The sequence below is a fragment of the Gossypium hirsutum genome, chromosome A11 (genome assembly GCF_007990345.1).
Source record: "Gossypium hirsutum isolate 1008001.06 chromosome A11, Gossypium_hirsutum_v2.1, whole genome shotgun sequence".
NCBI classification, from domain to species: Eukaryota; Viridiplantae; Streptophyta; class Magnoliopsida; order Malvales; family Malvaceae; genus Gossypium; species Gossypium hirsutum.
This window is the reverse complement of record NC_053434.1, coordinates 117,620,604-117,647,086: the sequence shown is the minus strand read 5'-3', so window position 1 is coordinate 117,647,086 and position 26,483 is coordinate 117,620,604. Positions and strand designations below refer to the sequence as shown.

At 29.6% G+C, this 26,483-nt stretch overlaps 1 protein-coding gene and 1 long non-coding RNA gene across 3 annotated transcripts; one reads left to right on the top strand and one right to left on the bottom strand.

The window, feature by feature from the left end:
• The first annotated feature begins 6,476 nt into the window (after window positions 1–6,476).
• Window positions 6,477–7,203, top strand: LOC121209424 (uncharacterized). The gene is made up of 2 exons (XR_005904562.1): window positions 6,477–6,576; window positions 6,938–7,203. It is a non-coding gene; the product is annotated as an uncharacterized lncRNA (long non-coding RNA).
• On the bottom strand, window positions 7,160–23,212 carry LOC107944680 (leucine-rich repeat receptor-like serine/threonine-protein kinase BAM2). 2 transcript variants are annotated; one of them, XR_005904561.1, is made up of 5 exons: window positions 22,429–23,212; window positions 14,331–14,402; window positions 11,959–12,014; window positions 8,648–9,933; window positions 7,160–8,173 (listed from the first exon to the last, which is right to left on the bottom strand). XR_005904561.1 is itself a non-coding variant. In XM_041080065.1 (4 exons), the coding sequence occupies exons 1-3, from the start codon at window positions 23,153–23,155 to the stop codon at window positions 11,989–11,991; spliced, it is 825 nt and encodes a 274-aa protein (XP_040935999.1). In that variant the 5' UTR covers window positions 23,156–23,212; the 3' UTR covers window positions 7,160–9,933; window positions 11,959–11,988. The 2 variants fall into 2 exon arrangements, 1 of the variants encoding a protein (XP_040935999.1); XM_041080065.1 differs by having other exon boundaries at window positions 7,160–9,933.
• Window positions 23,213–26,483: the final 3,271 nt, after the last annotated feature.

Here is a 26,483-nt window from a genome sequence, read left to right as displayed (position 1 = left end):
TTCCATTCGTTACAGGAAACTTCCCTTCTAAATTGTTGCTAAGGTATAAAAATAAGCCTTGAAGTTCAGTGAAGCAACCAAACCATGATGGGATTTCTCCATTTATTTATTTGTTGAGCATAATAATGACTTTACCGTTTTAATCTTTTAAGTGACTTTTTATTTTAATTACTTTAAAAGATTGCATAATCTTAATAACAAAAAAGAGAAGAAAAGATACATGAAACTATACCTGTCAATTTGTTATTCTCAAGATAAAGTTCTTTGAGAGAACTCAAGTTTTCAATAACAGGAGGAATTTCACCTGAAACATATAATTAAATCAGTCAAAATTTACAAATATTTTCCTAGCAAACCCTTAATTTATTTGTTGAGCGTACCTATTTTTTAAACATGTAAGTTTTGTTTAGTTTTATAATAGTTATGACAACTACAAATGATTTTAATTATAATACTCAAATTTATAACTTAAATGATGCTGAAAATTAGATGGAATAAAACAGTTCACGCTTAATTTTTTTGTTCAAATATAGGATAGACCTTCAAGTTTGAATGTGAAGCTGAAGAGGTATCATTTTTTTTGAGAAACTTTTATTTTTATATATCTAGTTAGCAGTGATTAGCTACTGTCTAACAACTGATACTATTGCATACAATATGTTTCCCTAAATTGCTTGCTATTTATCTCTTGCCAGAAATTATCAAAAAACATGTATCTGCACATATAGACACATATATCTGCACATATAACAAGGATAAGCACGGTATTGATACAATTTTTTGCTAAGGAATCAGCAAACACACAAATATACCTGCACATATAGAAATCATGTAGTCTGTTTCTCTTATATTGAACATATAACAAAAAAGAGAAGAAAAGAAAAATGAAATTATACCTGTGAATTTATTATTGTCAAGATAAAGTGCTTCAAGAAAACTTAAGTGTTCAATGACAGAGGAATTTCACTTGAAACATATAATTAAATCAGTTAAATTTAATAAATATTTTCCTAACAAACTCTTAATTTATTTGTTGAGCATATTAGTGCCTATTTTATTTACCTATTTTTTAAACATTCAAGTTTTGTTTAGTTTTATAGTACTTATGATAACTATAAATGATTTTAATTATAATACTCAAATTTATAACTTAAATGATGCTGAAAATTCGATGGAATAAAACAATTCAGGCTTAATATTTTTGTTCAAATATTGGATATACCTTCAAGTTTGGAAGAAAAGCTGAACAACTGATATCAATTTTTTGAAAAAAAATTATTTTTATATATCTAGTTAGCAGTGATAAATACCGTACTGATACAATTTTTTAGTAAGGAAACAGCAAACACATATATATTGGCACATATAGACACATATTTTTGAGTAAGAAATAGCCACAATTATTGGGCTACAACCCCAAAACAGGGAAAGCCTTCAAATACCTACAACTAATGTTCAATATTCTATAAATACAAAAATAACTCCAATCTTCTTTTACAAGTAAAAGACGGTCATAGTCTTCAAATACCTACAACTAATTTTTTGTTCACGCTTAATGTTTTTGTTTAAATATAGGATAAACTTTCAAGTTTAAATGAGAAACTGAACGGGTATATTTTTTTAGAAACTTCTAGTTTTATATATCTAGTTAGCAGTGACTTGTTACTGTCAAACAACTTACATACAATATGTTTCCCTAAATTGCTTGCTATTTATCTCTTGCCACAAATTATCAAAAACACATGTATCTGCACATATAGACACATATATCTGTGCATATAACAAGGATAAGCACGGTATTGATACAATTTTTTGCTAAGGAATCAGCAAACACACAAATATATCTGCCTCATATAGAAATCATGTAGTCTATTTCTCTTATATTGAACTTATGGCTGAAAACAGTTTTAGATTGTTTTCTCACTAACACTGATTGACTTAAATTTTTTGACTTATCTTTAGATTGTGTTTATTGTTTTCGCCTTCTTCACTAATATTCATCTCATCATCATCACCATCTTTCTTGTTAAGTCAATCTCTAAGTTTTGATATATATAAAACAAACAAGGGTGACCATCAATATATCACCCAAAATCTCAAAATCATTTAATGCAAAGAAAATTATTACTATGATTAATTCAAGCCAAGAACAAACAACATTTGTGGATGAACCCAAAGAAAAAAGATGGATCAAAGGCCAAGATGAAGAAGCAAATTTCTACCATAAGGTTTTGTGTGGGTATAAGGCAAATCATAAGGAGAGGAATAACAGAATTTAATAATTTTTAATCATTCTTCATTATCTTTAAAATTTTCATTCCAAGGATCTAGTCACAACATCCATTAACTCACAATTGAAATAAAAAATTATACAAATATTGCTTAGAAATGTTCATGGCAAGATGATTAGACCGAGATTAATTTTTCAAATAGCCTGACCCAGCCTAATTTTGTTGTTAAAAATTAAATAGGATATATGCAAGCCCATGAACATTTCCAATTGCACTCCAACCACAATATTACACAACACAAAATGGAAGCCTAAAATGCTAGACTTAGTGAATAAGTAGCACTTATAAAACATATTCAAGATAGCAATGTAAATAAATTAAAAAGAAAGTATTGCATGAAACAATTACATCACATGAAGTAACTATTTCATATATAAATGGCGACTGCCCATGTACTCTGTTTCTCTCATATTTACTCTGTTTCATATATAAATAAGGCAAGGGTAAAAATAGCATGAGGCGGTGACTTTTGTTGATTTAGAGTTCGATTTCAATTATTATGTAACGTCAAACAAAAGTGGCTACCCCTCATTTCTGAATTTTATTTCACCTAATTTATTAATTCCTTATGTTAACCGAAATTAGAAACAAATAAGATAAGGGTAAAAAGAAAAAGTTAAGTTGTGAATACCTATTTTAGTTTTAAGCACATTATTGAAGTATGATAAATAAGTTTGCTTACCAGAAAGTTGACATCCACCCAAATCAAGATAATATAATCGAGGAAGACAATCAAACATATTTGACGAGAGATGACCAAAGAGATAGTTGTTTCCCAAATCAATTTGTTGCATTGAAGAAATGTTGAAGATTGAGTAAGGAATAAGACCTGCAATAAATAACATCAATTCATTTCTTCGCATAAAGGCAAGTAAATAAGGCATTAAACTTCACATGCGATAAATGTGGAAGATTTATGTCCATCCAAATTTCAACTTATTATTTGATGTCATCTGATTCAATTTATTGAAAAATGTTTACATAACTAATATCAAGACTTATTTTGGCATGCAAGTTAACTAAACCATTAACCACCTCATCATTTTCCCTTTAAATTGGCTTAAGGCAGTGGCGAATACGGGGGGGGGGGGGGTGGCAGTGGCCCTGGCCCCCCTAAATTGGAAAATTTATGTTTAGGCCCTTGAATTTTTCTTAAAATTTTAAATTTAGTAAAGGTAAATTTGTACTTTGGCCCCCCTAAAATTATAAAAATTCTATTTAATTCTTTAAAAATTATAAATATATAAACTATAAAAAATTAAATTTTCATTCGGCCCCTTAAAAATTTGTTCTGGCTTCGCCCCTGGCTTAAGGAATCAAATAACAGCTTGATGCCTCAATTGACATACACAAAATAATTACTTGATGGCTAAGTTTCGTTTTGTTAGCATTGAATTTGATGGTTATTATTTAAACTCATTCATCAATATTTAAAATAATTGTTCATAGAAATTACATAAGAGAAGACGAATGAAATAAAAACAATAATTATTTACCTTTGAGGTTGTTGTAACCAAGGAGCAAAGATTCGAGCTTAGTCAAATTTCCAATTTCTATAGGGATATTTCCCTCCAAAGAGTTGTTATACAATGATAAAAATGTCAACTCTTTGCACTTGATTAAACTATTTGGAATTCTACCCGAAATCTTATTGCCTCTCAACTCTAACACTTGCAATTTAGATAGGTTATCAAATATTTCCGACGGTAGATGACCTGCAACGATAATATTGTTAGTTGTAAAACCAATATTTTTTTCGAATGAAAATATATTCTGTCGTAACCATTTTTTGGAAAAACAAGAATCGACTTAGATTTTGAAAATAAAAACTAATAGAGGAGTCGCCACCAATCATTTTTGATGAGGTGTGATCGGGTCACCTCAAATTAATCATTTTAATAAAAGTTAAGATTTACTAAAACGATAATTTTTTTTTGTCTACGAAAAGTTAGAAAATGAGTTCGGGAGTCGGTTACGCACGAGGAAGGGTTAGCACTCTCGATACGCCCAAAATTGGTACCTAATTAATTAATTAGTGTCTTAGTGTCGAAGATTGAAAACTTGAAAGACTTTTGAAATACGATCCTTCTTTATAAAAAAGCTCAAGTGTTAAAGACCTTCTCGTCTCAAAATATGAAATGTCACATCCAGTAAGTTAGGACACGACATCTTGAATTTTCGAGAGCGAGCTTGCCTTTTATATAAAATTTGCGTATTTTAATTTATTAAAAGGGTATTCGATTATTTAGAGTAAACGAGAGAAATCGAAACCCAGTAAGTTAGGGCACGTTTTCTCGAATTCTCAAACACCGAATATTACCTTTATTTTAAAACAAATTCTCATTTTGAGGTGACAAAATGTCATACCCGGTATGTTAGGGCACAACGCTTCGTATCTCCGAGAATAAGCATTTTTCAGAACTCGTATAGCGATTTAAAATAGTATTCCGTTATTTAGGTTAAATGAGAAAAATCGAAGCCCAGTAAGTTAGGGCACGATTGTCTCGAATTACCAAATACGACATATCACTTTTATGAAAGAATTATTTTAAGGCATCGAGAAAAAAACATAATGTGATTTATAGGATTATGTCGTTATTTAGATTAAACGAGAAAAACTGAAACCCAGTAAGTTAGGGCACAATTTTCTCGAATTGTCTAAATACGAAACTTGTTTTATTTTAGAAAACACAATTATATGCATCGAGTAAAGGACCAACGTAATCATAATCACATGGTGAAATGAGAAACAAATCGGAGCATTAACATGCATAATAATAATAACAAAGGTGATGATATAAACACAATAATAATGACGAATAACATAAACTTGCAGATATATAGATTCATATATGAATAAACGAATAAATATAATGAAATAATGATAATGAGAACAAAACGAAATAAAATGAAATAAATATGATGATAAATGAAATAACAAAACAAATTGTAGTGTAAATTTGATTTTAAATCGAGGATAAGCAAATAAACATATGAGACAATAAACAAAAAAAATTAAAAAAATAAAAAAATGATAAAATAATAATAATGGTATAAATATAAATAAGTATTATATGATACAAAATAAAAAAATTTCAAAGTTCGAAATTACATAAAAGTATAAACGAATACATAATAAAATCAATGTATTATATAAAAAAATGTAAGTGTATAAAAGAGAAACCATAATAATAATAGTAGTAGTCATAATGAAAGTAAAAATAATACTAAATATAACAATAGTGATATCAGTAATAAAAAATAATAGCTATAAAAAATAAGAACCATGGCAATAAAGAATAATGGTAGTAATAATAATAATGAAAATAAGAGTAATATTAATAGTACATTAAAATACAATTGTAAAATAATGACAATAGTAGTTATAATAAATGGGTAATACATAATAGAAAGAATACAAAAATATAGTAATAATAATAAACAATAACGTATATGTGTGAACAATAATGGTAGTACAAAAAAGAAGTAATGATAAAGAATAATGGTAGTAATAATAATATAATGATAATAAACAATAATAAAAGGAACAAAAATAATAGTAATAATAAAGGTTTTTAATAATAGTAATAATAATAATAATAATATAAATACTAATATATACATAAAAATAATAATAGTTAGAAATAAAAAATAATGGAAGTAGTAATAACAATGGTAATAGTAATAAAGATAACAGTAATAATAATAATAATAATAATATATTTAATTCATTAATTTAATTAAAATATCGAAAATAATAAGAAAAAGGACTAAATTAAACCTAAAGTAAAAGTTCAGGGCCAAATCAAAAAATAAAAATAAGGGGAAGGACCCATTTGGAGTGCGCGAATAACATGGGGGACTAAAAAGGAAATTTTTCCTTCCCCAAAATGCTGCACTTTAATCGGGACCAAAATGTAAACGAAATAAAATTAAAGGGGCGAATTTAAAATCATAACAAATTTAATTGAAAAATGATGAAAAAGCGGAGGGGCCAAAAGCGCAAATAACCCCTCCGCTTCAAAAACACGCGGATCCCATGCCTGCCAGGTCGGGTTGGCCCGCTCCACCCCAAAACGGTGTCGTTTTATGCCTGGGGGGATGGCCAAAACGGTACCGTTTTGGTACCATTATAAAACCCCAAATTTTTTCTTTAATGCTCATTTCTTAGCTGTTTTAGAAAAAAAGGGGAGAATTCTCCCTTTCTCTCTAGGACAATCCCAGAATCCGGCCTGGAGGGCCGCCACGCGCCACTGCCGTCATTGGCGCAAGGTGGCCGGAAAAGGTAAAGTTTCTTCCTCTTTTTTTTTATATATTATCTTATATATTTTATGTGTTTATAATATATATACGGAAATAGGAGATTCGAAAAATGAAAAAAAGAAATAAATCGAAAATGTATAGAATGAAATCACCTTTGTTTTCTAGATGTCTGATTCTTGGTATTTGTTTTCTAATTTGGTGTTTTTCTCTTGATTGGCTATTTTGTGCTTTTGACTCACTGATTTTTTGTTTGTGTTTTAAAGTCAAAATGCTGTTTTTTATTTCTCTCCAGTGCCCAAAATACAATGATTTTGGGAGTGGCCTTTTATAGGCAATTTCCCTTACAACTTGCTTCTTAATAACTTGTTCTGTATTTCTTGCAGGAAAATGGGCGATGGATGTGACAAGGGCGATGCTGCAGGTGTCGGTTGGGGTTAGGTGATTTAGGGTTTCAAATTTTGAAACCCTAAATTTACTAGTTGGGTCAGTTTGGGATTATTTGTGCTGTAATGGGTTTAGTGGGTTTAGTGAGTTTAATGGGTTGGCTTTAATGTTTGGGCCCAAAATTGGGCTGTACATATTAAATATTGAGAAATGGATGAAAGTGAAAGATAATTTTTATCCAAATATATTCAAATCAAATTTGAAAGATTTCCAAGTTCAAGATGAACATTTCTAGTTTTGACAAATTAAAACTAACAAATACAGCACGTGTTAAACCCGATTCAAGATACATGTGTTAAACCGAAAGTCTAACCAAGATACATGTGTCCCCGATTCAAGATTTTAGTAGCCTTGCATTCTGAAGAACCCAACTTGAATTAACGGCCTCAACCGCGTGGGTCGTTTAAACCGATCACCTCTTCCTCGATTTGTTCTCGGAGATCCAAATACAGCACGGCCGATTCGTTTCTCCAACTGTCAGAAAACACGACTCCAACCCAACGAGCTCTTTTTGATTTGAAATTGAATTATCCTTAAGGGATGAGTTGTCAATCCCGATACTTAGGAAAAAGATGAATACCGATTGGAAAGATTTTAGGTGCAAGCACAAATCTCACAATTCTCGATCAGAAAGAACACCAACCTAAAGCTAAGATAGAATTTAGTTAAGCATGAAATTGTTCATGCTTTATGAGCATGGAAAGAGGTTTGATGATTATGGTGAAGAAATGAATGGAGGGGACTTGGAAAGTAATTGACCCAATTATGGAAAAGAAACAAAAAAAATGGGGACAAGGCTACAAAATGTAACGTCAAATTGAAGAGAAAAAAATGATATTCCAACTCTAAATTGAAAAAGAAATACAAGAGAGAGAGTAATTCTATTCCAAGTAGAAGTAGGAATACAAAGACAAAGGATGATTTTTCTAATAACTAAAAGCCCCTATTTATATACATGGGGTTTACTAAAAATAGTCTAATCCTAAATTAATAAAATAAAAATAAAAATAAATAATAAAACTAAATAAAATAAAATAATATCTTCTATTTTTAGCTTTTTACAAAGTCAAAATCGATGTTAAATCCTTGGCTTTCCCATCTTTATGATTTGCCCCAACTCAACTATTTGTCTTTCAATTTGGCCCCTTTTTGCTCGTTTTTGACCAATTACATCTCTGACAAGATTAAATAGTAAAACACCAATTAAGCAGGGATTAATTTAAAAATAAGCCAAATTAAACACAAGAATCATGTAAATTAATATGTTTATCACTCACAAAATATATATCTCACAAATCTGATTCAGGTTAAAAACAAAGAATGCATGTATTGTTCAATTAAAATCATGATCCATATTCAATTCTAAAGTATTCAACATATAATTTTGCATTATTTTACCCCCCTTGATTCTTCACAAACTCTTTGGAATAAATTAACCATTCTTGGACCATCTATTCCTTATTTCAATTTTATTTAAAAGATAGGTTCCCATAAAGACAGTCTCTACAAACCAGTGCACCTATCATAAACACATCAGGGAACATTTCCATGAAAAAGGCCCTAAGAAAACATAATACAAACAACATAACATACAATCAAGCACCCACACAAAATGTTTATTAAACAACTACAGAAAAAGGTCTGCATACCACCAAGAAATAAAGTTTTCTGTTCTGTTTGCAACTTGTTGAACTCGCCTAAGTGTTGGCTTCTCTACCTTTTTTCAAATATTTGTCGAACTCGCTCGACGATCCTAATCAACCACCATGGTTTTCCAGTCGTGAATACAATGTATGCCGTGCTCATTCCCAGCACCAACCCACATCCATACCCGATCACTATTGAAAATTTCCAATTCAATTCATCACCATCATCATTATCAAATTTGGCTGGAGTTTCCTCATCAATATCACAGCTTTTTGATAATGGCAAACCACATAAATCCAAATTTCCCATGTAGGAATCATTAGTGAAAGTATCAAATTGTTTGCCTTCAGGAATGGGAGATTATTTTGAGAAAGGTTTAACACCTCTAAGAATCCAAGATTTTTTAACTGTGTTGGAATTCTTCCTTCGAGCTTGTTTGACGAGAGATCTAATGATTCAAGCTCTGACAGATCACCTAAAGATAATGGGATAGGACCTATTAAACAGTTATGGGAGAGGTTTAGGACAATAAGTAAATGAAGCTCACCCAGTATTTTTGGAATTTCTCCCGAGAATTGATTACTAGAAAGGTCAATAATCGTCCAAATGGATAATAGTTATTGAAACTTTGTTTCCAACCCTTTTGTTGTAAAAGATAAACCAAAAGCATAATTCACCATAAGTTCATCACCAAATCCTTCTTGCATGTTCTTTGGTTCAACTTTCTTTTCATACCCTTCTCTAATGGCATGCAAATGTTCAAAAACAAGGGTAGGTAAATAACCACTGAAGTTATTATGAGAAAGATCAACGATACGCAAATGAGTTAAGGAAATTTTAACATCAAAGCTATCCACTTGGCCGTAAAATCTATTTGACCTTAAGATAAGAACTTGTAACTGATCCAAATTTCCTAACCAATTTGGGAAAGTGTCATTCAAATTGTTGTTTCCAACATCAAGAAGGATTAAATCTTTGCAATTACTCAAAGATTATGGTAGTGACCCTTCTAATTCATTGTTGTTGATGCGGAAACCTTTCAACATGCAACCTTTAGCAAAAATTTCTGGTATTTGACCATGAAAATTATTATACCGTAGATCAAATTGCAAGAGAGAAGAACTCAAGTTTCTAAAACACTCTGGAATTGTTCCTTCTAAATTATTCTCAGATAGAAAGAAACCTATAAGAGAAGTCAAATTGCATATTGAGGAAGGGATTTCTCCAATTAAGTTATTGTTTGACACTCCATACCATTGCAATGAAGGTGGTGGTGTTGGGATTCTCCCTAGGAGATAAAAATGGAATAGAGTTAGAATTAGGGGTTTGAAGATTCTTTGAAACAAAAATTGTAAAATAACTATATTTTTAATGTAATACCCTAATATATCTTTATAATTTTACATAAATTTTAATACCCTATATATCTTTATAATTTTAAAGGGTTATAAATATTATACCAATCAATTTATTTGATAATTGATATGATAGAAAAGAAGGAAAAAAATATATTTCTATAGCTTTAGAAATACAATGGTAAAATTGTTACCATATCCCAGATTTGACTTGATTGATCATTTTTAAAAAAGTGTCTCATGGTAGTATTTTAGTAGTCCCACTTTATACTTTAACACTATTTAGGTTTAAGTACTTCTTCAAAAGACAAAAACAAAATATAAGAGATCCGTTTACATTTAAAAACTTTAAATACCGTATTGAAAAGTTTATTAAAATATGAAAGACAAATATCTCATTATCTTGTAAGAAATTAGCAATCAATTAAACTTTTAAAATTAATTTTTTTTAGTATCTAATATCCATTAAATAGTGATGTGATATTTTATTTTAGAAAAATGATAATGCATTAGTTGTCATAAAAGTTGATAGGTTGGCCTGAAAAAATATATTACAAATATAGTAAAAATATATTTCTAGTCAAAATATATCTGAAATAAATTTATCAGCATTCATTAGGTGATGAAAATTAAATTAAAATTAGGATTAAAAAAATTAATGAGTATAGTATAATATTAAAAACAAATAAATATTTAAAAAATATATATCAATTTTTTAAAATTACAAAAAAATACTATTTAAGTACCAAATATTCTCCATTTATTTATTAATCAAACATTCATAATATAAAATAAAATAAATAAATAAATTAAAAGTATAACTTGTAAATTTAAATAATGGAAATTATTTTAAAAATTAGAATTGCATGGATATTAACTTCAAATGTTTAAAATTGAATAGAAGATTATTGCATAAATATACTTAGAAATGGGCCTTTATAGGTAAATTAGTCATATTTGTTCTTAATTTTTAATGAAAATTCACAATAATATTTATATCATTTCATAAATTTTATGTATAACTTTAAAAAATTTATAATTTTACCCAAACAAAAATTGTAATTTACGATAGTAAAAACAATTTCACCATTTTAATACCCTATATACCTTTATAATTTTAAAGGATTAAATTAAATATTTATCACATTTAGGGGACAAAGTACAATTTTACTTTTACTAGTTTAAAATTTTAAAATAATTAAAAGGCTTAAATGAAAAAAAATTTATTTTAGGGGGACTAGGGTCCCTACCAGCCCCTAGCTAGTAGCTATGCCCCTATTTGAGGGTATTTCTATCTTGTTTATATTTTTATATAAAAATCTTTACTGAAAAAAATAATATAATAGTATTTAAATATAAGACACAATAATATTCATACTTTTTTCTAAATAAAATAATATTTATAAATTCAACTTTATTTGGAACAAAAAATGTAAATAAATAAGATTTGCAATATATACAAATGGATGAAGTGTATAAAATGAATTATTAGTTTATTTCACAACATCTAACCTTTTGTTGTGAAATTCTTAGCTGAAAATATAAATTTAAAATGAAAAATATAAAAATATAAAAGGTTATAAAATTTCATCTAAATCCTGACTTGGGTCTTGACAATTTTTTGTATGAGCTAACATTTTTGGAACCTAAATTATAGCATAATAAATAGTTTTTTATCATCATAAATTATGTTAAATTTGGTTGAGTGTAGAGTAGAGGTGCAAACCAGTTTAATATTCAAATTATCATATTTGGTATACTGAATTTAATGAATTTGTTATTCAAATTATTGATATTTTATTATACCAATCTTCTTACAATTTTCTAACTCCAAAGTAGTTAAAGGATCATATGTCTAATTAATTGTTTTCTATATTATAGTCAGAAGTTAAAATATAGCAAAATTCTATTACAATTAAAAGGGCTTGCATAACTGTAAAATAAAAATGATATTATACCTGTTAAGTTATTACCATCAAATGCAATCACTATGAGGGAACCAATGGAATTTCACCTAAAATATATAATTAAAGTCGTCAAAATTTACTTATTTTTTTCTAACATATAATATCAACCATGTGTGGCTGAGCAACAATTAATTCAACACATTAATAATAAGGTAAATCTAAAGGGTAGGTGATTCAATATTTTTTGAGTTCAAAAGGGTATCAAATTAAAATTCAAATCTTCAATTATTTTAATGTAAAATTTAATCATCAAATAAATGTACTTCATAAAATATTTTTAATATAGTTAACGCTTCTATTAATTTTTTTGACGTGACATACACGTAGATGTCACGTTACCAATTAATAATTTTTTTTAAAATTTTAAAAAATTTAAAAATATTTGAAATATTTAAAATTAAAATTTTAATAATTGCTGATGTGACATATAAATGAATTACAATATTGATGTCATATTAACAAAGTTAACAAATGTTAACTTTTTTATTGAGATGATTTGACAGCAATGTAAGTTCAAAAATTAAAGGGAAAAAAATAAATAGAAAGTCAAAATAACTATTTTGTAAAGTAGAAAAACTAAATATATCATTTTCAAAATTTAACAAGAAAACCAAGCCAACGGCGCATTGAGACATGGGTAAAAACCAAACGTATTTGTACATATAGACAAAAATTTAAGTTGGAAACCACACCACATGACATTCAAAAAATTATTAAATGTTTTGATGAATCAATGAATATTTTTCTTTCTGTTTTAGGAAACTCAAGTGAAGAATAAAGAAGTCGTTGATTAGGATACAAGAATCGGAAAAAATCAACGGTGTTATTGACGAGGAGAAAATGAATGGAAATACCAAAGAAGTGACGAGTTGAATGACTAGATGGGATATTTGAGTTTTCATACTTTTTCGCATAAAGATAATTAAGAATACTTTAAAAAAAAAGTGAAAAATGAAAAAAATTGAGCTAAAAAAATGAGATAAATGGTTGTTTATGGTTACATATTTTTGTTTGATTTTGTTGTATTGATAATTTAGTATGAATTGATTTATAGAGTTTAATTATGACAATATTACATAATTGTATCCTTAAATGAATTGTTAATCAACATATTAGTTTGAGGGAGACGATTATGGGATTATGATTTTACTAATGTTTAGTTTTTTTATTGAATTGAGAATTTTGGTGTTTGAAATAACTTGAACGATTGTGATATGCTCGGATTGATAAATGCATGAAATGCAAATACTTGAGGGAAAGTATAGGCTAAGTGAAGGGATTTTGATAATGCACGTAATTGGCATATTTTTATTATTTATTTTAATTAACTTTAGATATGAATTTTACTTAAATATAACACTTAAATATGAAGTTATGGATGAACAAATATGGGAACCAAAGAAAAATGATGGATCAAAAGGGATGAATAAGCTAATTTCTGCTATAAGGTAGATGGTGAACGTAAGATGTGGAGTTCTAATAAATACCTAAACATACCTAAACTTTTGGCAATTCAAATAGTTTCTTTATAAAAATTTGTAAATTTAAGGTGAGATTATACTAATATTTTTTCATGAATCAAGTTGTAGTGCTTAAAAGTATCAAATGAGTAATTATTATTTTTAGAGAAAAAAATATTAGTATATAAAGAAAATAAAAACATAAAAATGTAGAGCAATATAAAAAGAAGGTTTAAGGTAACTAGTTTTCTTATTATTAAGAATATTAGAAAAGCAGGACATTTGGTTTTGCTTATATAAGAAGTTGTTCCATGCAATGGAGAAATGCACAGGGAAGTCATATTTGTGACTTCTGAAAGCCATAGTCCTCACCAAATGATTATTACCCATGTTTGAATTTGAATATTTGAGTCTTATTTGTACTAAGAAATATATTATTTGAAAGAGTTTAATAATTTTAAGCTGTCTAATAATGAAAATATTAAACTAAAATTTTAGTAGAGTTTAATTATATTATATTTTAATAAAATTACATATTTTAATTCAAAAGGATATTTTAATCAATTATTTTTATTAGTTTTGAAGTTGAGGGTTATATATGTAGAATATATATTAATTGAGTTGGAAATACTACAAAAAAGTTGACATTTTTTAAAAGTATGATGAGGTGATATAATTTGAATAGAAGTAACATATGCTAATGTGAAGTAATTGTTCCATATATATAATCCTTTTTTATGATGAAATGATTGGTTAATTTACATCATAACATCTTACATTTTCTAAATACATAATAATGACTCTAAGGTTTTAATTTTTTAACGTAACTTTTATTTTAATTACTTAAAAAAATTGCATAAATTTAATAACAAAAAGGAAAATAAAAGAAACATGAAATTATACCTGTCAATTTGTTATTGCTAAGATGAAGTGATTGGAGAGAAGTCAAGTTTCCAATAATAATAGGAATTTCACCTGAAACATATAATTAAAACAGTCAAAATTTACAAATATTTTTCTAGCAAACCCTTAATTTATTTGTTGAGCATATTAGTGTCTGTTTCATTTACCTATTTTTAAATATGCAAGTTTTGTTTAGTTTTATACTACTTATGACAACCCAAAAATATTTTAATTATATTACTCAAATTTATAGCTCAATTGATGATGAAAATTAGATGGACTAAAATAGTTCACGCTTAATATTTTTGTTCAAATATAGGATACATCATCGAAGCTGAACAAATATATATATATATATTTAGAAACTTTTATTAGTAAGCAGTGATTAGCTAATGGCAAACAACTGATACTATTGCATTTATTATATTTTAATATTTTAATAAAATTACATATTTTAATTAAAAACATTTTAATCAATCATTTTTATTAGTTTTAGAGTTGAGGCTTATATATATATATATATTAAAACTTTGTATTTTTTTTAATTTTACAAAGATTGTTTGATAAATTGAAAAATTAATTAGTAGATTTAAGTTATAAATTTGTTCGATATATTTTTAAAAATTAAATATAAAATATAATTAAACAGTTTGATAAACAAAAAATTTAAACTATTTAAACCATCATGTTAAAATAAAATAAATAAACTTCTGAAGTCACTTCTTCAGACAAATTTGCAAATGAATCTCATTCTGACTCCGATTTTAAGAATTAAAAGAAGGTGGTCTGAAGGAAGCTATGGAGGCAAGAGAATTAGGTAAGCGCTTAGGTTTGAAGGAGGATGTCATCAATTGAAACAAGAAGGCAGCTTGTTATTTTAGATACTCCTGACTGGAAAAAACACCATAAGAGATCACAAAAGAAAACCATAGCTCATGAAAATTTCTTTTTAGAAAAAGAAAAAAAATCCCAAATCTAACGAATTCTTAAATTTTATTATCAATGTAGTAAAATATTGTCTTACATAGGTTAAAATTTATTTGAGATGTATACTCAAATAAATAATTATTATCATATTTTTTTTTATAAAGGCTTCATGTAAAAATAATAAACCTGTCATTTCAAATCAGTTAAATAAATTTACAATTATTTTTGCTTTTGTATTCAAATGCAATCTTTCCGTTAATTTTAATTTATTCTTTTATAAATGCAATCTTTTATAAAGGTGGAAATTTATGTTGGGTCACCCTTACAAATAAAAGATGAATTATTCTTTTATAAAAACATTTTTATGGTGTGAAAATGACATAATTCTCTAAGGATGAATTGTATAAGTCAAGGTCCTTGTAATTCGTATTAATGCATTGATTAATATTAACAAAGAATCTTTAACCTCGTCTTTCTTTCTATCTCTATCTCTCTCTTATTTTCCTTTGATGTGATGAATTAAACAATGTAGAATAACTAATAATTATACCAATTTATTTGATATGATGGACTAAACTACGTAGAATAATTAATAAAGCATATCACTCTTGAGGTTAGAATTTACACTACACTAAAAATGATAAACATCATGAAAATACCAAAAAAAACTTCATGAAAAGTGATTATAGACTTTCATGACATTTTTGTCAAAAAGTAGGAAAATGCCATGGATATAGCTTAACTAAAAGTCGTGGTGCTTAAAAAATGTCATAGAAAGGTATTTTTATTGATCACTTTAGGTGTTTGTTTTCTTTTTCATCTATTTTTAAGCATATAAATTTTGTTCAGTTTTATAGTATTTATTATTGAATTAATGGGGAGGTTAATGTAGAAGAAATTGAACTTAGAGCTAACCTATATGTGGAGAAGTTCTAGTAAATACCCAAACACAACTCAAACTTCTTCAATTAAAAAGAAAGTTTTTGTTGGAATATTTTCAAATATTTATAGTATCCCAATAACTATAAATGAATGGGTGTAATTAATCAAAAGATAAAACTTTTGGTCATTGGTCAAAAGTTATATCATTTGATTTTTTTTTTAAAAAAATTATAACTATTCAAAAAATATTATTTGAATAGTTACAAAATTAAATGAATAATTATTATTATTTATTTATTCATAAAGACACCTATTGAAAGATGTCTCTATGAAGGGACATGAAAATTCCTATAAATAGGAATGGGATTTCATTTGGAAATCATATCAACAAATTCTAATATTATTTCTTCTCTTCCTTCATTTTCTAATATTATTAGATTATTCTATAAAGTATTGCTGCAGAAATCCTTTGTAGAAATTGAGTTTTTGTTATACATTACTCAGTGCATAGTGGACTATTCTCGTCAGTGCAAAACGCAAATAGTCATTGGCTTCATTGTATCCTCGAGGTTAATTTGCTTGGAACTCGTTTGCACACTGAAGATAAGTGGGGGCGAATATAACCTTAAAGATAGTGGCTTGATACACGCCTTGGAGCCTGTCCTATTTCTTCTTTTTCTTTTCGAGTTCCAATCGTGTGTTCGAGTTTTTTCCTTACCGGAGTTTTGTACTAACAATTTTAAGGTTATATTTCATGATGACTACCACAACACATGAAAGTGGAACACTAAGGGAGTTGGCTTCCAACTTTGTTAAACTTGATCGTTTTGATGGTGGCAATTTTCGACGATGGCAGAAAAAGATGCACTTTTTGTTATCAACTTTGAAGATTGCTTATGTTTTGGATACTCCAAGACCTGAAGAGAATGAAAATGAATCTGTTGCTGCAACCCGAGAAAGACAAAAATGGGACAATGCTGATTACATGTGCATGGGCCACATATTGAATGGTTTATCTGATGGTTTGTTCGACACCTACCAAAACGACGTCACCGCTAAAGAATTATGGGACAAATTGGAGGCAAGATACATGACCGAAGATGTTACAAGTAAGAAATTTCTTGTCAGTCGTTTCAATAATTATCAAATGGTTGATGGTCGTTCTGTTATGGAACAATTTCGTGATATTGAAAAGATGCTGAATCAATTTAAGCAATATGATATGAAAATGGATGAAATGATTGTGGTATCCTCCATAATAGACAAACTTCCTCCATCTTGGAAAGACTTTAAAAGAAGTCTAAAACATAAGAAAGAGGAAATATCTCTTGAGGCTTTGGCAAATCATCTTCGTATTGAAGAAGAGTATCGAAAACAAGATCAGAACCTAAATTCTGAAAATGCCAAAGTACATGTTACGGAGGAAGTACAGACTACTAAACCATTCAAGAGAAAGTTCAATCAGACTGATAGAGCACCTAAGTTCAAAAAGAAACAAAAGGGCTCATGCTATCATTGTGGAAAGCCGGGACATTTCAAGAATGAATGTCGATTTTTAAAGAAGAAATCATCTTCTAAGGCTGATAATAACGAAAAGTTCGTTGCAATGATATCTGAAATTAATATGGCAGAAGACGATAATACATGGTGGATTGATACCGGAGCAACCAAACATGTGTGCAAAGACAAAAGCATGTTAACAAAGTTCACACAATGTGAAAATGACAATGTCTTGTACATGGGAAATTCTTCCACCGCAACAATTAAAGGCAAAGGGTCTGTTGAACTACAATTCACTTCTGGAAAGGTTTTAACCTTAAATGATGTATATTATGTACCAGAAGTTAGGAAAAATTTAGTGTCTGGAAGTCTGTTGAATAAGTTTGGTTTCAAACTTGTTTTTGAGGCAGATAAGTTTATTTTGTCTAAGGGAGGAATTTTTGTGGGAAAAGGGTATATGTATGAAAGCATGTTCAAACTTAATATTATTAATAAGAATAAAAATACTATTTCTGCTTATATGGTTGAATCATTTTGTTTGTGGCATTATAGATTAGGTCATTTGAATTATAGGAAATTGAATTACATGTATAAATTAGATTTAATTCCTGTTTTTAATAATAATATTGAAAAATGCAATACCTGTATGTTGACTAAAATTACAAGAAATCCTTTCCCTAAGGTTAAAAGGAAAACAAAATTGCTTGATTTGATACATAGTGATTTATGTGACTTGCATAATACTCCTACATTAGGTGGAAAGAAATATTTTATTACTTTTATTGATGATTGTTCTAGATATTGTTATGTATATTTATTGCATTCAAAAGATGAAGCGCTTGATAAATTTAAAGTTTATAAATCTGAAGTTGAACTTCAGTGTGAATCATTTATCAAGTGCTTAAGATCGGATAGAGGTGGAGAATACTATAATCCAAGTTATTTTGAACTCACTGGAATTGTCCATCAAGTTTCAGCCCCTTACACACCACAACAAAATGGTGTAGCTGAAAGGAAAAATAGAGTCTTGATTGAAATGGTAAATTCAATGTTATCATATTCAGGTCTTGGACAGGGTTTTTGGGGAGAAGCTGTTCTAACAGCTTGTCATATATTGAATAGAGTTCCTAATAAGGAAACTAAAATAACCCCCTATGAACAATGGAAGAAAAGGAAACCAAACCTTAATTATTTAAAGGTTTGGGGTTGTAGAGCTATTGTAAAAGTTCCAACACCTAAACGTAAAAAGTTAGGTGAAAGAGGAATTGAATGCATATTTATAGGTTATGCACATAATAGCAAGGCATATAGGTTCATAGTAATTGAACCAAATGATTCAATTTCAATTAATACGGTTATTGAATCAAGAGATGCTATTTTTGATGAAAATAGATTTAATTCTATATCAAGACAATTACAACCACAACAATTGATTCATTCTTCAAATGAGAATGAGATTCCATTGAAACAAATTGATAATAATGATGAATCTTGTCAAGAATTAAGAAGAAGTAAGAGGATTAAAAAGGTCAAAGATTTTGGACCAGATTTCATTATGTTTCTTGTAGAAGGAAAAAGTGAAAGTATATGCAATAAGATACCTTATTGTTATAATACCGAATCTGATCCTATTACATTTGAAGAAGCAGTGAAATCTCAAGACTTTGCTTTTTGGAAAGAAGCAATAAATGATGAAATGGATTCAATAATGGGAAATCAAACTTGGATCTTAGTTGATCTTCCACCAGGTTCCAAACCAATAGGTTGTAAATGGATCTTCAAAAAGAAAATGAAGGTCGATGGAACCATTGATAAATTTAAAGCAAGGTTGGTAGCAAAAGGTTTTACACAAAGACAAGGTATTGATTACTTTGATACCTATGCTCCAGTAGCAAGAATTGCTACAATTAGACTATTAATATCACTTACCTCTATATATAATTTGGTTGTTCACCAAATGGATGTTAAAACTGCATTTTTAAATGGTGAATTGGAAGAGGAAGTGTACATGGAGCAACCGGAAGGATTTGTTGTTCCAGGACAAGAGCATAAGGTATGTAAGCTTGTTAAATCTTTATATGGGCTTAAACAAGCACCAAAACAATGGCACCAAAAGTTTGACAAGGTTGTTTTAGCTAATGGCTATAAAATAAATGAATCCGATAAGTGCATATATAGTAAATTTGATAATGGAAAGGGTGTTATAATTTGCTTATATGTAGATGACATGCTCATTTTTGGCACGGATTTGGAACAAATAGAAAACACAAAGAAATTCTTGTCAAACAACTTTGCTATGAAGGATATGGGTGTAGCAGATGTTATTCTTGGGATTAAAATAACCCGATATGAAAGCACTATAGCTTTATCACAATCACATTACATTGAAAATGTGCTTAAAAAGTTTGATCTTTTCAACTGTATACCAGCATCTACACCCATGGATCCTCAATTAAAATTAGTATCTAATGCTGGTAGGAAAATTGATCAATTGAAATATGCAAGTCTAATTGGTTGTCTTATGTACATAATGACTTGTACAAGACCAGATATTGCATATGCTATTGGAAAATTGAGTAGATACACAAGTAATCCAAGTAGTTTGCATTGGCAAGCTTTAAATAGAGTACTTAGGTACTTAAAGAAAACTATTAACTATGGATTGTGTTATAATGGATATCCTCCAGTTTTAGAAGGGTATTGGATGCTAGTTGGATTACAAGTTTGGAAGATCATGCATCTACTAGTGGGTGGATCTTCATTCTTGGTGGAGGAGTCATTTCTTGGGGTTCCAAGAAACAAACATGTATTACTGATTCCACCATGGCAGCAAAATTTATTGCATTAGCCACTGCATCTAAAGAAGCAGAATGGTTAAGAAATTTGCTTTATGATGTACCTTTATGGCTTAAGCCAATTTCACCTATTTCTATCCGTTGTGATAGTGAGGCTACTCTAGCAAAGGCATATAGCCAAGTATATAATGAAAAGTCTAGACACATTGGATTAAGACATAGTTATGTCCGACAATTAATCTCTGATGGAGTGATCACTATTAATTATGTGAGGTCAAGTGAAAATTTGGCAGATCCTTTGACAAAAAGTCTTGCTAGAGATGCAGTAAAAAGGACCTCAAAAGGGATGGGACTCAAGCCTATTAATTAGAGTCACCCATGATGGAAACTCGACTCAACGCTTGGTATAACGTCAAGTCTTGAGTTCAATGAGACAAAGTACATCATCAGTATGTGACTGTTAGCACTATAAATAAATCCATCCTAAGATTAAAGTGCTAGGTACCCGTAATGATAAGGGAAGGATGAGTAATGTACTCTTAATGGACCCATAACATAAATATGTTAGAGTGTTATAATTACGGGAACACTTTTGATGGGATCTACCTATGTGAGTGGAAGTGTGGCCGCTTCTAGGAGCTTAAGGGCTTGGCTCTGACAGCACTCATGAAAAGAGGACATAGACACATGGCTATAATAGTGTCCCTAGATACTATGCATTGACTGATGTTGAAATCATTGTGTGAGATGTGTTCAGTTAATCAAATGGAATAGTTGGTTCAAAGCTTAGTCTACCATACAATTTCGATTAACTTTAACATGTTTTCACTAAGTGAAGGTTCAATCGTAAGACACCTTTATTTATGCAAATTGATTTCCAAGAATATCAAAATCTAAATATTTTGAAAATGGGGGGAGATTGTTGGAATATTTTCAAATATTTATAGTATCCCAATAACTATAAATGAATGGGTGTAATTAATCAAAAGATAAAACTTTTGATCATTGGTCAAAAGTTATATCATTTGATTTTTTTTTAAAAAAAGAATTATAACTATTCAAAAAATATTATTTGAATAGTTACAAAATTAAATGAATAATTATTATTATTTATTTATTCATAAAGACACCTATTGAAAGATGTCTCTATGAAGAGACATGAAAATTCCTACAAATAGGAATGGGATTTCATTTGGAAATCATATCAACAAATTCTAATATTATTTCTTCTCTTCCTTCATTTTCTAATATTATTAGATTATTCTATAAAGTATTGTTGCAGAAATCCTTTGTAGAAATTGAGTTTTTGTTATACATTACTCAGTGCATAGTGGACTATTCTCGTCAGTGCAAAACGCAAATAGTCATTGGCTTCATTGTATCCTCGAGGTTAATTTGCTTGGAACTCGTTTGCACACTGAAGATAAGTGGGGCGAATATAACCTTAAAGATAGTGGCTTGATACACGCCTTGGAGCCTGTCCTATTTCTTCTTTTTCTTTTCGAGTTCCGATCGTGTGTTCGAGTTTTTTCCTTACCGGAGTTTTGTACTAACAGTTTTAACAGAAACAAGGCTATTACAACTAAAAACCAATCATAAACAACTCTTAAACCAATCATAAGCCAATCTTAAACAACACTTTTGCTTTAGTTCTTTCATATCTCTCATAAATAACAGAGGTTGACGAGATATCTTACTCTGTTATTCCTCAAGTATGGGGTTGTGGAGGTGACTATGAGTTCTGATGTGTTCCTACCCGCTATTAAGGGTAAATCAGGAGTTGCATTGAAAATCTGACTAAGTTTCGTTTGACACCAATTAAATTGGTTGATGGCTCAATTGACATAAATAATATATATACACTCTATGATTAAGTTTGGTTTTGCTAGCACTGAACTTAGTGGTTATTGTTTAAAGTCCCGCTTCACTATTTAAAACAACTGTTGATGGAAATTAGATAAAAATGAATGAAACAATAACCAGGAATTGTTTACCTTTGAGGTGGTTGTCACCAAGATACAAAGTGTCGAGCAAAGTCAAATTTCCAATTTCTGTAGGTATACTTCCCTCCAAGGAGTTGTTATACAATGATAAATACTTCAGCTCTTTGCACTTGAATAAACTATTTGGAATTCTACCGGAAATTTGATTCCCACCCAAGCTCAACCTTTCTAGTTTTGACAAATTGCCTAGAGTAGATGGGATAACACCAATGAAGTTGTTAAGGTACAGAGACAATCTTTGAAGTTTAATGAAGCAACCAAACCATGATGGGATTTCTCCATTGAAGCTATTGTTACCAAAGTCCAAATATTTCATCGAACGCAAATTAGTTAACTCAATGGGTAAAGAGCCATGGAAACTATTTTGATGAATGTCGAGCCAAGCAAGGAAAGATAGATTTCCCAATTGAGAAGAAATGGTGCCTGTGAGATCCATGCTTGACAAATTCAGAGCAGTGACTCTGTGGTGCCTAGATCCACATGTGACGCCAATCCAGTTGCAAACGGAGGTAGAAGTAGACCAATTGGTTGCCAAGAAATTGTGGGGATCATGAGTTATATGAGATTTTAGTGCTAGAAGAGCAGATTGATCAACGGTGAAGCTAGGATATTTTGCAGACAAAATAACCTCAAAGGTTGCAAATAGCAGCCCAAACATAAACGGAGGGAGGAAGCTTGGTTTTGCCATAAGGTTGGATATGGGTGTAAGGCGCATCATAAAGAGAGAAACAACTAAGTTTAATAATTTCCTAATGTTAGTTCAGTATTCTTTAAATACTTTGATTCGAAGGATTTAAGTAAGGCATCCATTGACTCATTATTTGAGTAAGAAATCTGTACAATCTTGTGGTCCAACCATGTTATAGGGGAAAAAAGGAAAGCCTAAAATAGAAGACTTAGTCTCAAGTTGAAGAGTAGCACTAATAATTCAATCACATTAAAAAAGATCATCGTTTGGATATATAAACCAAATCCAAACTCGCAATTAGACCTACATATATGAAGGATTCAATTGAAGACAAGTATAACTTGTTAAAATATAAAATTTCATCATTGGTTTTGATTCTGTGGTGGTCTATTGTATGTATCAGTTGGGGGTGGGTATTCTTTATTTTTATTTTCATATATTGGCGAGAAGCTCATATCCCTCGTGATTGAACAAAAAAATTGGAATATTTTCTCAGTCCTGCCCTCTATTATTATGGATTCTTCTTTTATAAGCATTTTTCATAGCTCCATGCATTTAGGAACATGCCTGCAACTATAAACCAGAACATATCAGACTTGTGCCTATGCTTTGAAAATTTCACTGTTACTTCTGTCATGGTTTGATAGAGATCCTCAACTTAATTCACAGTTGCTCCCAAGTTCTTTCAATTAACCACTTTTTCCAACATCTAATTTGAAAATCAAGCACCACTGACAATTAAGGTTTATGATCTTCTTTGTTTTTGTGTGAAACTCGTTCGCTTTTGTCATTCATGAACAACTTTCTTAAGTTTTTAATTAATCATAATATCAAATTCTTAAACTAATTTAATTAATTTGCTCTGAGATGCATGCATTTAAGAACATGCCTGCAAATAAAATATATGGATATGATGATATAATGTTATTTCAAATTAGTTAAATAAATTTATAATTATTTGTGATTTTATATTCAAATTGAATCTTTTAATTTATTAGAAAGACAAAATTTTACATAGGATCATTCGTGCAAATAAAAGATGGCAGCTGACTATTCTTTTAATAAAAACACTTTTTCTTTGGTGGTGTGCGAAAAAGACATGCTTGTCGAATAATGAGTTGTGTAAGTCAAGGTTTTTGTAATTTGTACAAATGCGTGGATTGAATGAATAGCGACAAGGAATCTTAAGCCCTCTCTCTTTCTATATTTTTAAACATAGAGTTCAACATTTTTAATTTTTAAAAATAGCATACTATTTTTAGATTATATGATAATTAACTTTAATTAATTAATTAAATTAAGTTTTATTTATACTTTAATTAACTATTACATCAATTGTTTACATATACTCATAATTGTTGTTATATTATTATAATATATCAACTTCACAATTAGGTCCATTTTAATATTTACATCTTTTTGGTTCACTTTGATAATTGAACTTGATAGTTAAGTCTATTTTGATCATTAAACTTGATAAAACATAAAAGATTGGTAACATAATACTTTAAAATTATGAATAAAAGTACCAATGGAGGCCGTTGTGCTAGTACTCAGAGTGCATATTTGCCTTATCTACTTAAAAAACGGGCAAATTAGTTCCTATTCGTTAGTTAAAAGAGCATAATTGTCTTTTCTATGAAATTTTATATCCATTTATATTATTAAAAAGTTGCATAGCTAACGTAATAACTAGATAGTGATACATGGCATACCATGTGGACATCATGTTGACGTACATGAATCAATTTTTAATTACTAAAATTTTTATTACCAAAATAGACTTAATTGTCAAGTTTAATGACTAAAATTTATATTAACCCTTAAAATAACCTATACATTAGTAGTGTTCTTTTTCAAATCAATATGAACCGAACCGTTATCACCAAAACCGAATGCAATGAACAAAATTGATGGGTTTTAAAAGCTTTGTGAAATTAATGAATGGGTTTTGCAAAATATATTGATGGACCTTCACAGCTTGAGGGGAAAAAGACAGAAAAGAGTGGAGAAGAGAAAAAGAATTTTAAAGACCCAAAATAATAAATTAATTTTTAGTCTACGTTATATTACAACACACACAAAAAGATCACCTCATTTTCCTGTTAATTTTATTAACAAATTTGACAAAATTTGTGTAGTGTTTATTATTTACAGTTTTCTTGCAATCCAAGTGCAAGATTATCACAAATTCCAATTCGCAATTGGAAAAATGATGTTTTCTCTTTTCATTTTAAATATAATAAAGGCGAAATTAACGGAAGGGAAAACTCTCTCCTTGGTTTAAAAGTCCAGATATCAATTACAAGGCATCAAAACTGTACAGGCCAATTTTGGCCACCCAAAACCCAACTAACCTACCCTAACTAAACAGCCAATACCCATAAGCCCAACTAATACATCAGCCAACCCAAAATTCAAACCCAAACCCAATTTACAAACCCTAACAACCCAAGCCCACTATCTAAAAAATTTCAGCAGCAAACCCTAGCCACCAAAGTCTTCAGCCGCTCTCCCCTCTTCAGCCTCCTCCACTCCTCTGACACCAGCACCACCCCTGGTCACTCCCATACCGTCTGCCACCGCATGCTTCTCCTCCACTTCCCTGACACCTCCATACCCTGCAAAGACAGAAGCAGACCAAACAGAATAGGACAAAAAATAAATAATATTTTCCTAGTTTTGTAGTCGGCTATAAAGCTGAGAAATAAACATTTGTAAAGGGGGATTGAAAAAAAGAGAAGCAAATTTAACCATTTCGGAATAACAATATCAGCACTAGATTCAAACAACAAATAGCATACATCGAATACAAAAAGCAGAGGAAAATACAAAAAAAGGGAAACAAGGAACGAAAACATAAATCGAAAGGTGATTTTGTTTTTTTTATTTTTCTCTATTATCTTCTTAAATCCATTTTTTCTTCTTTTCTTCCTCATTTCTAGCATATATATACACATATATTCGAAAAAATAAATAAAAAACAAAAAAGTAAATTTTTACCTTGGCCGGCGCCGGCACCGGCAGACTTCCGGCGGCCGTCCGGTGACCGGCCCGTGGCCGGAGCTCTCCCCTTTCCCCTCTTTTCCTTCTCCCCTCTCTCCCTTCTTTCCTTTTTTTTCTCTTTCAGCTGTTTCAAATGAAAAAAATAAAAAAATTTAACTTATATAGGGGACCAAAACGGTGCATTTTGGTCCCCCCCTTTTAACCAATAAAACGGCGCCGTTTCAAGGGTGGGTTGGGTCGACCCGACCCGCCCCAGCAAGGATCCGCGTGTTTTTAAAGCGAAAGGGCTATTTGCGCAATCGGCCCTTCCGCATTTTCAGTATTTTAATCAGTTCGGTTTATTATAATTTGG